This window comes from Saimiri boliviensis, chromosome 2 (genome assembly GCF_048565385.1).
Source record: "Saimiri boliviensis isolate mSaiBol1 chromosome 2, mSaiBol1.pri, whole genome shotgun sequence".
In the NCBI taxonomy this organism is placed as follows: Eukaryota; Metazoa; Chordata; class Mammalia; order Primates; family Cebidae; genus Saimiri; species Saimiri boliviensis.
In genome coordinates, this window is record NC_133450.1 from 209113058 (window position 1) to 209127723 (window position 14666).

General features: G+C 44.0%; 1 protein-coding gene across 2 annotated transcripts in view; it reads left to right on the top strand.

The window, feature by feature from the left end:
- Positions 1–14191, top strand: part of PAPPA (pappalysin 1) — a 249771-nt gene extending 235580 nt beyond the window's left edge. Inside the window, exons 21-22 of one of the 2 annotated variants that reach the window (XM_039475070.2) lie at positions 487–585; positions 13117–14191. In XM_039475070.2, the coding sequence (XP_039331004.1) occupies positions 487–585; positions 13117–13224 (207 nt within the window). In that variant the 3' untranslated portion in view covers positions 13225–14191. Of the gene's footprint in view, positions 1–486; positions 821–13116 lie in introns of those variants that run through there. The other variant, XM_074395239.1, reaches the window with a different exon arrangement.
- Positions 14192–14666: the final 475 nt, after the last annotated feature.

The following is a 14666-nucleotide window of genomic DNA, read 5'->3' on the forward strand; positions in this document are numbered from 1 at the left end:
CGCTGTCACACACAGACCATGGTGCCAAATTTCTATGAGTTCTGATGTTTGATCTTAATGCCTCTTGTGCACTCTACATTCAGCTTCCTATTTGCATTTATTTTATTATAAATTATGTTTTTAATTATATACTGCTGAAAATAATGAGAGAAGGAGGCTCACATTTTCTGGTCATTTCTTTGAGTAAAATGAGCCCTCTTTCAGGAAGAAGTAAGCCATCTATTTTGTGGTTTTGCATCCCCAAGCACACAAGAGTATGTCTCTCAGCATAACCTTACTCTACTTGGAAAAAACTGGGATAGATAAGAGTCTTTACGAATGGTAGAGGTGGTAGCTTATCCAGGGCGGGTGTTGGGGATGTGAAGTCTGGTGGGCTAACCGGGGAGGGCCGTGAAAAGATGACAGACACCCAAAGGACTGCAGATGCCAGCTCACACTCCAGGATGTGAACAAAGCCTCATTTCTTGCTTCTCTCTCCCTTTCCAGCCCTTCATGGGAGACAATTACTGTGATGCCATCAACAACCGAGCCTTCTGCAAGTATGACGGCGGGGATTGCTGCACCTCCACAGTGAAGACCAAAAAGGTAGGCCAGTGTGCATCCCTCAGCTGCTGCCTCCTTCCGCATCTCCAGCCTGCGGGGCCAGGGTCACCCCTACGTGCTGGACAACCCATTGTCCTAACTATGCCAGTGCTGCTCACAAGCTTTATCATCTCTCTCTCTCTCTTTTTAAATTCTTTTGGTCAGTAGTTGAGCTAATATCATGTGCCGGACCCTGGCTGATTTTTGCAGATACGGTTCTCAAAGCTTAGAATCAGATATGGAAGCAGATAATAAAAGCGCAATGTGTACTTTCACAAGGGAAGGACGAAGTGCTTTGGGGGCCTAGGCGAGGGGTCAGAGAAGGCACTGCAGAGCAAGAGGCATCTGCGCTGAAACTTGAGGGATAAGAGGAAGGGGTGACGAGGGAGGAGATGGTCAAAAGAATGATGTCTGGGGCAGGAGACCGGCGTGTGAAATTCCAGAGAGAACACGTTTTTAGGGGGTAGGGCTGAAGTCTAGGAGAGAGAAAATAGGATGTTCCTAATGAGGTCATTTACAGTCTTTGGGCATTTTATTCTCTATCTTATTTGTCATAACCGTAGAATTAGGGAAAGATGGTCATAGTCATGATTTTCTTTTCTTATATCAGGACACACCCAGGAGTGATTCAAGTGTTTATATAGTAAATAAAAGAAAAGCATTCAACTAGATACACATTAACCCCTCACAGAAAAGTGGCCACCTCCATTTTTCTCCTGACTACAGCTGAGATCAGAGTGTGGGGCCCCAGCCAAGAGTTGGGAGGGAGGTGGTAACCCAGCCAGCCCGGGCTGAGAAGCGTTCTTGTGATGAATGAGTTAATGGAAAACTATTTCTATTTTTATATTCATCTGCAATCTGAGCTGAAAGATCATTTCATCTGTGTCGTTTTAAAGAAGGGGGAATTGAGTATCTGAGACAAGAAAAGCAAACACTCATAGTCAGTCATGGCTAAAGAGCCCTCTATGACTATCTTGGCCCAAACATTTCATTTTATTAATATACAGGGGCACCGAGGCCCATAAAAGAGGAATGATGTGTCCCAGGTGACAGAGTAAGTGATAGAAAGAGTGAGGCTCCTGGATTCCAATCCAATTCCCTTTATGACTTGGTTTCTTCAAGAAAGATGCTCTGACCCAAAATACAGAAATGAATGGGACAAGACCCAAGGAACACACTCTTAATTGGATGTTACCAAATCGTTTGGTTGAGGAATAAAAATTCTGGGATTGTTCAGGATCTGTCAGTCCTATGTGGGCGACAGTTTTTAACATGCTTACTTTCTTTGGTTTTGGTTTGGTTTTGATTTTTGATAGGACACTGATGGTGTACAATTTTTGCTTAAGTAGGTGAAAATAAATTCATTAACAGAAAATGAATTTTAATTATGAAATAATGCATATTGGAACATTCAGAAAGACGAAAACCAAAATAATTCACTTATTATCTTAAAATCCAAAGAAAAACCACTGCTTTTTATTTTGGTGTATTTTTTTCTGTATATTTTTTTAAGTGTTATGGTATTTTTGTCTGTGTAACACTGCCTCGCCAGCTTGTGATCTTGTCACCAGCTACTTGGGAGGTTGAAGCAGGAGAATCACTTGAGCTCAGAGAGGTCGAGGCTGCAATGAGCCATGATTGTACCACTGCACTCCAGCCTAGGCGATAGGGTGAGACCCTGTCTCAAAATTTTAAAAAGAAAAAAAATCTGATAGTAGTATTAACTTCTCAGCTGTATTTTTTGCTCCATTTTGTTTATTATATGGTTGTGATGTGTGACAATTTATACGACTGTTTACTTCGACTTTTATTTTTAACTTTTGGATTTCTTTTTTCTTAGAATTTTAACTAATGGTGCTCATGAACTTCTTTGTACATAAAATACTTTTACAGCTCTAATTATTTCTTTATCTTTGAGTCTTAGAAATGAAATGCCAAGGGAAGGGTGTAAGCGTATTTAAGACTCTTGACACCGGTTTCCAAATGAATGTATTGAACAATCAATCATATCTATTTTCTTTTGCTGGAGTCAGCCACCTTTGAACGTGAATGGACAATGAAGTTTGTGTTTGAAACAGAAGTTTGTGTAGAATTATGGCACCATCTGACACCAATAGTTGGAGAAAGTGCAGCTCTGTTTAAAATAATTTTCCTACCTATTGCAACTTAGTCACTAAAACATAAAATATGAAGCTGATTTTTTGAGAGAGAACTTTCCAAAATGGATTCCTCTATCTACAGAGAGCATTGTCAGAATATGAAGTCATGAGATTGAGGTTCAGATCCAGATTGCAAATTATGACAGTAACCTTACCATATACATCTATTTGAACACCAAGCCACCATTTTGGCTCCTGGTCCGGTATCAAGTTCCACTGTAGCACTTTCAGACTTCCAGGCCCAGACATAAGCACAGACTCTTCCCTAAGGAACCCTAAAACCAGGTTTTTGCTAGTCCTGAATGCATTTCATACTCTTTTTTTTCCCCCTTGTCTATATACATTATAAATGTATTTTGGGGTTCTTGTGTTAAGACACCCTCTTCTTCCACTTTAAATTCTTGTTTCCTCTTGTTGACTGAGTCTGCAGAATGCAGATGGCCAAGTTGCCTTCATCCAATGAGGCGAGTGTCCATGGACCATCTCTGCATGCAGCACCAGACCAGTCTGTGGACCAACAGTATGTTTGCCCTTGTGAAACTCGTAATCTATTAGGGGAGCCTGTTATTAAACAGGGAGCCACACAACTATTGCCTTTAATTACTTTCATGAAAGAGGCAATGAAAGAGTGTGAGATTTTATGGAGAACAGTATGAAGGTCTGAGGAAGCTTCTCTGAGGAAGGGACATTTACTTGAAGATCTGAAGAGGGAACAGGAGTTTTTCTGGTGAAGGTGAATAGTGGATGGGGGTAGAGGGGAAAGAGCTCTTAAAACTGCACATGAAGAACGGATTAGAGAGACTAAGTACCTCCTTTATAGCAGATAGGGCTTTGCCATCATTCATTCAGTTGCTGGCAGGTGTTTGGGGCTTTTCAGATGCAAGATTCCTAGAAGTCTGACTTCTGGAAAAGAAAAATGTCTCAAATTAAAGTCACACTTCTTCCTGTAGTTTAGATTTCCCAGTTGGACTTTTAAGGGAACTCCACCTTCTTGAAATTTTTCTCCTCTTTCTTGGACACCCCCAACTACTGCCTGCAGTAGACTGGCTTAGAGGTGGTGAGAGACGGAGAAAATAAAAACACAAGACTTCCCTAAGTGAGCTACTGTGTATTTCAGACACTCTGCCAGATACTTGGCCTCTGTTTTCCTCTTTAATCCTCATGTCAACACAGAGAGGTCACTATTCTTATTCCCCATCACACAGATGAACCAGTCTGGGCTTATAGTACATATGGGACTTGCCCAGGCTCACTTGGCAAATGAGTGGGGAAGCCCAAGTTTGAAACCAGTTCTGTCTTACTCACAAGTCCTGTTCTTTCTCCTGCATGGGGCTGAGTTTCAGAAGAAGAAAGCATGTGGGGTGCCTGTGTTCTTGGCACACCTCGGCATGGCCCTCCCAGTTCTGGTTGGAGACATTTTACCATGAGCCCAGACTGCCAGGGAACCTTGATACCCCTCCCTTGGCAAAAAAGGAGAACAGCTTTTCCCAGCAGCAGAGATGGAATGGGGGAAGAGAAGTCTCCCAGCCTTGCCCATGATCCCTGACATCCCCAGCAGTCCTGACAGGAGTTTCCCCTGGGCATCCACAGGGCAGAAGAAAGTTCTGGTTTGTTTCCAGCTTCCACTGCAGGAAGCCTCTCAGAGGAGAGAGGCTACTTTCCTCTCATGCCTCTGCCCTTACCTGCTGGACCTGTTTATTTACCACTTGTCCCCTTAGCCCCAGTCCCATATCGTGAGACCGTCCCTTCCCTTATGCACCCAGGCTAGCACTCAGAGACACTCACCCCTGGGGCAGATAGATATGCTTCAAGCACCTTCTTAATTTACAGGAATTCAGTTAACTGAGCACTTACTATTTGCTGGGCTGTGGCTAGTGTCTCTGTGAATGTTATCTCAAACTCCAGAATAATTCAGCCAAGTAGAATGTTGAGGTTGTGGGAAGTCGAATCATTTGTACAAGGTGACAGAGCCGTATTTGGGATTTAGGATTTCCTAACTCAGAACAAATTGTAATAGCTAAGAGTTATTGCTTGACATGTCATTTCATGCATCACCACAATAATCCTGTTGTAGGTTTTTTTTTTTTTTGAGATGAAGCCTCACTTTGTCACCCAGTCTGGAGTGGCTCAATTCAGCCTCCACCTCTTAATAAGTTCAAATGATCTTTCTACCTCAGCCTTCCAAATAGCCGGGACTACAGGCACACACCATCGCACCATGCTAATTTTTGTATTTTTCATAGAGAGAGGGGTCTCCCTATATTTCCCAGACTGGTCTTGAACTCCTGGTCTCAGTTGATCCTCCACCCTCAGCATCCCAAAATGCTGGGGTTACAGATGTGAGCCACCATGCCTGGCCCTAGGTGTTAGCTTTTTAATCCTGATTCTGTAGATGATGAAACTGGGGCTTAGAAGGGTTAAGTTCACACAGCTAGCAAGTGGTACAGCTAAGATGCAAACCTAGAGAATTTAAGCCACACAGAACCTGCCTCCGACCCCTTGGAACATCATTTTGCAGTGGGCTCGCGTCTTGCCCAAGCTTCTTGCGTCTTGGGTCTTGGTCCTCACAGGTGATCTTCTTGCTTCATCGACCTCCTGGAATGGAGTTCTTGCCATGAACTCCAGGCCCAGTGTTAAGCACTCAGCATCTTCTACCAGTCTTCCTTCTTGCCAGTTTCCACCTAAATTTCTTCCCCGTTCCCAGGGCTAGGGCCTCCGTGATGCCTTGGCCCAGCCTGATGCCTGTCTGCTCCCTCCCTTCTCCCTCCCTTATTTGTCTGTATAGACACCAGCTGTTCCCCACATCCGCCTTATGGAGTGACCTGGGCCTGGCTGGCAGACGAGAGCAAGACAGTGCAGGAAGCTCTGTCTGACAAGGGTGTCCAGTTTCCCACCCAGACACCTGCCCGCAGTGTGAGACAGACAGGAAGGGGCAGGACTCAGCCTCTGAGGATGTCAGTTTATTATTTTCCTGTTGGAACCTTGAGGAGCCTCAAATACAAAGCAGATTTCCAGAATGGTTGCTCCAAGGGTTTCCCTTCATGACAAAAAAAGAAAAAAAATCAGTTTATAATTGGAAGCATTCTAAGTAAGCATGTGTTGGGGTGTGAGGAAGAAAAGGGAAACGACCTTAAAATATTCAACATACCAAAGCTTTCTAAGGTGTGGTGGCCTGGAACACTAGTTGTGGTCATGTTTCAGACGGCTGCGGAAAGACTGATTCTCATAGATGTCTGGGGAGTTGGGGTATAGTCCTGGTTTTGTGACTTAGCTCTGTGACCTTGGGTAGGCCAGACCCGCCTTGGGTTTTTATGTCTTGATATTTGAATTAGATTCCTGTCTAAGAACTCAACATACCAAGGCTTTCTAAAAATGTGCCTAAGGACTCTTCACATGGCTTCTTGGATGAGGTGGTCATTGAGCAGGAAGTTGAAGGCTAGTTAAGACTGAGACCTGCAGAGAATAAGAAGAGGTTAATCCCAGAAACATATCTCAGCACAGGATGGTGCATCCAGTTCATGCAACTGTGTGTAGGGCTACCATATTTGCTAAATGACAGATTTGCTAAATCTTAAACCCTACCTAAATGAGAACGTGTTTTCCTAAGAAAGGACATTATACCAAACATGTATCACATTAGTCTAAGAAGGCTACTGATTCTATGAGATATGGAAAAATAATCAGTATCACCATATGGAAAGCAGCCTTCTTAGCAGAGTAGGTGATAACCTATATCAACGAAGCGCTGGGTATTGGATAGCTGACTTGGGAATGTACATCAATGTCTCTTCTTGACCCAGAAGCCAGAATAGCATTTTAAAATCAAGTCATATCGTATCACACCTCTATGCAAAGACATGCAGTTCCTTCCCATTTTACTTGGATTGAAAACCAAAGTATTCCCAATGGCCTACAAAGGCCTTGGGAAAATGTGGGTGCTTTGCCCACTCACCCACATTGCTTCTCTGACTTTGCTCCTTTCCCACTGTCTCTGCCTTGCCTTATTCACCTCTCGCTCTCTGGACTCCTTGCTGTCCTTGGCTCAGCTCAGGCATCCTTCTATTTTACAGTCTGTCACTGTGCCATTGGCAATTTCTTTGGCTGAGGACCCTCTTCTATTCATCTTCATGACTCACTCTTTCACCTCTTTCAAGTCTTTTCTCAAATGTCATGTTCTCAGTGAGTCCAGCCCCGATCACTCATCCCACCTCACCCCTGGCATTCCCACACTCATTTGCTTTGCCTTCTGTTTTTTTTTTTTTCCTTACTTCCCTAATACTTATCACCCTGGCACACACCATAAAATATATTTATTAGTTGTGATCAGATGACCCCACCCCTCTTGATGCTAGAATACAGCATTCAAGAGGATAAGAATGTGCTTCTCGTTTGTTTATTGATAGAGTCCAATTTCCAGTATACTTCACTGTTTCCTGTCCAATAGTAGGTACTCAACACCCACAAATAAATATTTTTTGAATGAGTGAATTTAGGGTACTACTTGCTGTGTGGTAGAAACTGTTCTAGGCAGTGAGCAAGAACCTGATCCCAGCTGCACTGAATTCATGGCTTATGGATAAGTAGTCAGACATTTAGAGTACAGCAAGCACTCACGGAGACACAGCAAGTAAGGAGGTCAGCAAAGTTTCCTAGAGATGGCAACACCAAAGGCAACACATGAAAGGTCCAGAAGATAATACCCAGAGGAAAGCAGTAAGGGAGGACCAGAGATAGGAGTGGGAAGGAAAAGGGTATCTCTGGCCAAAGGAACAGTCTGTGCAAAGGCCCAGACATTAGGGAAAGTGTTAAGGAAATTATAATTCCCTGAATATGGCCACAGCATGGTGCAAAGGGAAAAAGGGATAAAAGATGAGCATAGATGAATAAGCAAGGCTTTTATCACCCAAGCCAGGGAAACTTGAACTTTATCCAGAGGCCAATGAGGGTATTCAGAAGGATTTGAAGCACTGAGCCAGTCTAGGGAATCCCAGAAGGCCTTTTGGGAGGAGCAGATGTGCTTAACTTGGAGAATTAGTAAGAGACAACAAACAGATGGCTAAGCAGACTAGAATAACTCTTCCATGTTCAAAAATTACTGGATACTGGAATGTTATTATTACCGCCCTCCCCCACTTTGGAATGTAGCCCTGTCTTTTTTCTTATGGATGAAGTAGACACTCATTTTAGCTTGGTTCTGTGATGGAATCCAGCCCTTCTATCCCCAAAACTTACCATCATTATTATCAACATTATTACCAACACCATCATTACTTCACTGTCAAAACCATCACCACCATCACCACCATCATCATCATTTATTTAGCCCATATTTTATGCCATGCATTATGTTAAGTCATTTACTTGCATTCCATACTTTACCCAACATCCTTCTGTGTGGTAGGACTGTTAGTACCCCCTTTTTACAGACAGAGAAACTGAAGCCCAGAAAAAAAAAGTAACTTGCCTGATAGCATACACCAAAGTCAGCGACAGAGCGACATGGGTTTTTCTCATCTAGGCCAGTGCTTCCCTCCAGTTTACTCTATTTTTTTCCACTTTGTCCTCCATTTATCCACATGCGGGACAGTTGCCTGAGCTGCATTCCTGAGCCATTCACATTCACAGACAGAGGTGTTAGCCTCGGCAGCTCACCCAGAGGGAGAACCATTGTGCCTGAGCACCGTCTCTAGCCCTGAGTGAAAAAAGGAGAGAATCCTGGCCCTTCCACATGGACCTGGCTTGCTAACAGAATCCCAGAGTGGGTGGCCAAGCCAATTGTGGGACAGCCTAGCCACATGGTGCTGAGAATCCCCAAATGTAAACTGGCCACCATGGTGTTCACGGTGTGGGTGGTAGGTTTTTTTGGGAGGCCGCCTGGGGGAGAAGGTGGGGGAGCTGCTTAGGGAGTCAGGGAATCTGGCAGTTGGGCTCAGAGGTCTGATTTTATCAAGATGTGATTCTTCTCTCCATGCCTCAGTTTCTTTGTCTGTGAAGAAAGGATCCTGACTCCCGTTCTGCCCTCCTCCTGAGGCATGGTACCGAGGAGTGCCAGGCCACCTACTAGCCCAGTGACTCACTTCTTTGAATTGTAGTTTCCTTTAAGATGTAAAATGGGGAAAGTAAGAATAGTTACCTTCTCAGCATTGCTGGGAAGAGTGAGTGAGATAATAATGCACACTGAGTTTAGCTCAGTGCCAGGCATATAATAAGGATAAAAGGTTATTGGTGATTAAAAAGAGAAAGCAGCAGGCAGCCTTTTCAGGTTGTGAAGAAAATTCCTTCTTTTTACTCTCACTTGCTGAAAAGATCTCAGGTGTTTGAAGTGGGGTTTGGAATCCTGCATCATCAACTAACTGACTGGTACTGATGCCTGGGACAGGTTAGTTTTGCTTTAGACATTCTGAAGCCTCTATTTTCTCATCTGTGAGATGGTTGGCTAATAATGATAGTCTCACAAGGTGGTACAGAGTCAGAGAGCTAGCATATAGAAATCGTCTGGCATGGGAAAGTCTTTTGGAGTCACTAGTGTGTGTACAATGGTATTCACCGCTTGAACCTGCATGAACAGGCGTCCCCAAGTCCTTTCCAGGTTAGACCTAGGAATACCTGGAAATCTCCACCCTTTTCTTCTCAGCTTTATATCTGTGATTACTGAGGAAGCTTGTAACAGAGGAGGCTTTGAACGGGCAGTTTGCAAAGAGGCAAGAGGAGGGAAGGAAACACCAATATCTCCTCTGCATTGGGCACTCTGAGAGCTGGTCTGGATGTGACATGACTTCATTGACTCCTCACCAGAGCCCTGTAAGGTCTTGATAAAGACTCTTGTCTTACTGATGGGGAGACTGAAGTCCATACGGTGCCACGGACTTGCTGAAAGTCATAGAGTTTCTATGTAAAGTCTCTAACCTACTATATACAAGCATGTAGTGGAGGCAAGGAGGCTCTGGGTGGACCTCCTGAGACCAATCCTTCTAGGCTTTGTCATATTCTGATTGAGTTTCCTTCGGTGTTTACTTGGGAAGTGCTGAAACTGCCTGGACTGGCCTGGGGAGGGAAGAAAAAGGTGGTACCACCCCAGCATAGGCAGAGTGCCGAGGCCAGCCTGAGAAGCTAACTGACTAACTGGTGGCAAGGCCTTGCCAGCCAACACTTTTAGAGAAGCTGATGGAACTGGGGAGGGCAGAAAGGGTAGCATTCAAGACAGGGTTTGTGAAGAAAGTCTATGTTTCAAGCTCCTTTCTGGCCAGGTCTTTGCCTTTTACCTTTTTCAGTCTGAGAAAGATTTTTCAGCCAGATGGGAGGTTGGAAGCTGTGAAGATCAACTCTTATTATAAGTAGGGAAGCTGAAGCTCAGAGAAGGGAAGTAACTTGTCTAAAGTCACCCAGCAAGTGACTGCAAGAGTGGAGGCTCCCTGACTTGTATTCTGCCTGCATATTCATGCATTCATTTGTTCACTCATTCACAGGTCATTGAATGCCTATTTTGTGGTATATAAAGAATCAGTTCAACAGCAGTCATGGTCCCTGCCCAGAGTGAGCTGACATCAAAGTGAAGAAGTGATTCAGTATAAGAAGGGTATAAAAATAAGATGTTGTGATATAGTATGAAGGCAATGGTGCCATTAGGTTGGTGCAAAAGTAATTACCGTTTTTGCTATTACTTTCAATGGCAAAAATCTTGTTATTTTTGCACCACTCTAATATCTTTGGTCACACTACTGAGGGAGGTAGTGATGCTTGAGAAAAGACCTGGATAATGAAAAAGAGCTGGCCTGGGAAGACCAGTCAGAGTGGAGGAACGTTAGTGGCTAAAGACACAAAAGTAGGAAAACAGAGTGTATGAGGAACCAATAAATAAGCCACTGAGAGTAAGGGGAAGAAGGCGGAACCATGGAAGATCTGAGAATTACATAGAAATCAGAACATGCAAGGCCTTGAACTTGTGGTAAGGAGTTTAGATTTCATTCCAAGACATAGGATTTTTTGAATCCTATGAGAGGTACTGCTGGAAAAAGGGACTGTGAAGAGAGGTACTGCTTGGAAAAAGGGACTGTGAAGAGAGGTACTGCTTGGAAAAAGGGACTGTGAAGAGAGGTACTGCTTGGAAAAAGGGACTGTGAAGGGAGGTACTGCTTGGAAAAAGGGACTGTGAAGGGAGGTACTGATTGGAAAAAGGGACTGTGAAGGGAGGTACTGATTGGAAAAAGGGACTGTGAAGAGAGGTACTGCTGGAAAAAGGGACTGTGAATAGAGGTACTGCTGGAAAAAGGGACTGTGAAGAGAGGTACTGCTGGAAAAAGGGACTGTGAAGAGAGGTACTGCTGGAAAAAGGGACTTGATGCTTACCACAGCATCAAGCATTTATGAATTTAAATTGAAAAGATAAACAATGACTCGTGGTACCCGTAAGTACATAGAGTCAGTGAGAGATGGAGAAATGAATAGAAATGTTTTCATTCTGTGGCTTAGGCCCTGTGAAAACAGTAATAAACAAGATTAACCTGGTCCCTGCCTCATGGGCCACAGAATTGGTGGGAGAATAGACCAAAAAAATAAAGGAGGGTGGGGGCAGAGAGAGAGAATAATTGAGCACTTAGCGTATGTCAAGCACTGTGTGAGGTATTTTTCGTACGTTACTTTATGTATTCCTTATCACAACCTTAGGAGGTCTACATTTTAATTTTTCTCATTTAATGAATGAGTTCATTGAGGCACAGAGAAATTGTCACATGTTCAAGGTCACATCTCAAGTAGATGAGAGAGTTGGGGCTTATACTTAAATCTTTCTGATATTCCATTCTACATTTTAAATTATTGCAAAATTTCAGGATGGAGAGAGGTTGGGAGGGAGGGAGAGAGTCAAAGAGAGAAAAAAGAAGAGCTAGACATTGAGAATGAGCTCACAAGTACATGAGAGAGAGGAATAGAAACAAAGATTCTCTGAGACTACATGACCACTTGGAGACCCTGTCCAGGCGGGAGGCAAATGAGGTCATTAAATCCATCTGCACAGATGGGAGACTCTCTGGGGAAAGTTATATGCAAATGTCATGATGCAATGAGGTGAAATCTACTTGCGTAGTTCAGGCGGGGATTCAAGCAGGGACTGCGCTGTGTTCTTTGGAAAGATAGATTAGCTGCTGGATGGGGAAGACACTCACTCTGTTGGGCTCTTCCTATCAGTTTGCGGAAAGGAAAGCTGGCCAAGGTCACAGAACACATGAAGAAATGATCTGGGAACTGGAATGAACTCAGTCCTCTCACTTTTTTGTATGCTGAAATCTGCTTCCCAGGTCCTTCAAATTTTGTGCAAAATCTCCATGTGATCTATTACCTACCCAGGATTCCAAGCCTCCAAGAAGGTGGTCTAGCTTCCCTAAGACATGCTTTTTGTTTTCATCATTGCCTGCTAAAACCAAAGTAACCAGTGTGTGCAGGAGTTGTGTTTTCTCAAAAGACACTTTCACATCCTGTCTTTCACTTGATCACTTATACATCAGGTATTTCATTACACAATTATACTAATCCACTTTGCTATAGCACACTACAGTTTTCCACTCATGATTTTACTTAGGCCTTATACTTTACAGTTAAAGTGGGTCTTATTATATCAGCTGTACATAGGGACCTGAGGCTCAGAGATAAGTAGCTTGTCTTACTTTAAATACCAGATTTGACACTTATTGTTACTTTTGGCAAATTCTTATTCCTTTCTGAGCTTCAGTTTCCTTATCAATAAAAGGGTGATTGTTGTAGCATCTATCTTACAGAGTTGTTAGAAGTGTTTTTTTGGCCAGGCGCGGTGGCTCAAGCCTGTAATCCCAGCACTTTGGGAGGCCGAGGCGGATGGATCACGAGGTCAAGAGATCGAGACCATCCTGGTCAACAAGGTGAAACCCCGTCTCTACTAAAAATACAAAAAATTAGCTGGGCATGGTGGCGCGTGCCTGTGATCCCAGCTACTCAGGAGGCTGAGGCAGGAGAATTGCCTGAACCCGGGAGGCGGAGGTTGCGGTGAGCCGAGACCGCGCCGTTGCACTCCAGCCTGGGTAACCAGCGAAACTCTGCCTCAAAAAAAAAAAAAAAAAAAAAAAAAAAAAAAAGTGTTTTCTTGTTTGGAAAGCACTGAGTACAGTGCCTTAACCCACAGAAATGTTTGACCCATAGAAAGTGCCTCTGCAAATAAAAACTGCTGTGATTATGATCTTGGTGCTCTCAATAAAAGTTATCACCAGGATAGCAAGAAGCAGAGCCATGACTTGAACTTGAACCTTCTGCTCCTCGGATCCAGTGGTTGCATCCTGCTCTGCACTGCCTTTCTGATCATGACTGCTTCAGACCAAACCCCCGATTCACTTCTTCTCTCTTTCTGCAGGTCACCCCATTCCCTATGTCCTGTGACCTACAAGGTGACTGTGCTTGTCGGGACCCCCATGCCCAAGAACACAGCCAGAAAGACCTCCGGGAATACAGCCATGGCTAAGGAAGGACAAGGAGTTGTCCAAGAATTCCCAACGCCAGGACCCACATCCCTTTGGTATTGATTTCACAGTCAGCTGCTCAACGGAATGGCCTCTCCACACCAGGGATCCTTAGCGCCCAACCGGTCTGCCTTTAATTTTACCCAGGAAGGACTCACAGTGGGGCAAATGAACCAAGTTTCACCATGCTGAATGATGAAATGGATTCCCATCCCAAAGTCTGAGATGGATTGCATATACAGTATGCAGTCCCAGAGCCTCCTAAAATTCTAGTCATTTGTCACACAACCACAGCAAGAAACATGTTCTATATCAAGAGTGTACCCATCTGTGGTTAGTACACATGCATGCATACACACCCATACAAACATCTGTGTGAGGGCAGTTCTGGAGATGAGCAGAGAGAGACTGGAATAAATTCAATCTTTTCTTTCCCAAGCTCCTAGCCAACACTATCCTTGGGAGAAAGAAAGTTGCAGAAACTGCTAACCAAGTGTGGAGATGTCAAGATAGTTCACACCCTGAGGCTCAGAATATAGCAGGCATGCACAGTTGTGCAGTCCTCTGGGACTGGACGTGAAATGGTCTGTGATCACCTACCTTCTAGGGAACTAGAACCTAGGAAGAGGTAAAGATGATAAGGTATGCAAAGCCTCCACATAATTCTGCTACCATGAGGGATTTTACCCCAACTCCAGGGTTTGAGGCCAATCTGAGAATGGCTTAGGATTGAAACGTCAAGGTATTACATCAGCCCCTTGCTTGAGGCTTGAGGTCATAATATCCCTTTAGGACTTACTTGTTCCCCAAATCCTGCCTTGGTACCACATTTGCTGCTACTTTTCCTGCTGCTCTATCCTATACATTGAATAATCCAAGATGGTAGAACTAGGTTAGGAAGAACTCCACACAACCAAACAGTCTGCCTTAAAAGTGACCCACATTTTTCCACAGCTACTCACGTTTTAGCCCTTCTGCAAGAGAAAATCCCTCATGGGTCCACATAGTGAGAAGTTAAGTTTCCCGTAAGTGGGCCTCTCACCTGGAAAGGAGTTGAGGAACATCAGATGCTGGAACCCTCACTGAAAGCCCAGAATGTCTAAGCCAGCATTCGATTTTATAAACAAGTGGAACGGTGTTAAGTTTCTATGATGTTGGAGCCATCCAGAGACTGTTGAAATCATCGAGGCTCTTGGATTATTATCCTTATCCTAATCTTCCTAGCCCTTCAGGCTTTGATCCTGAGAACCTCACTGTTGCTCTCAGGAGATACAATTCTGGAAGAGAGAACCATCTTGTATAAGATCAGTATAGACTGTTCTTGAGAGGGCCATCGGAAGGAAGCTAAAGAGTTCACAGCCTCAGCCCCAGCAACTCAACATGGTCATCATGTTTTCTATATGGTTTTTCCAGCTCCCTTCCGTACCTGTGACAGGACAATGCC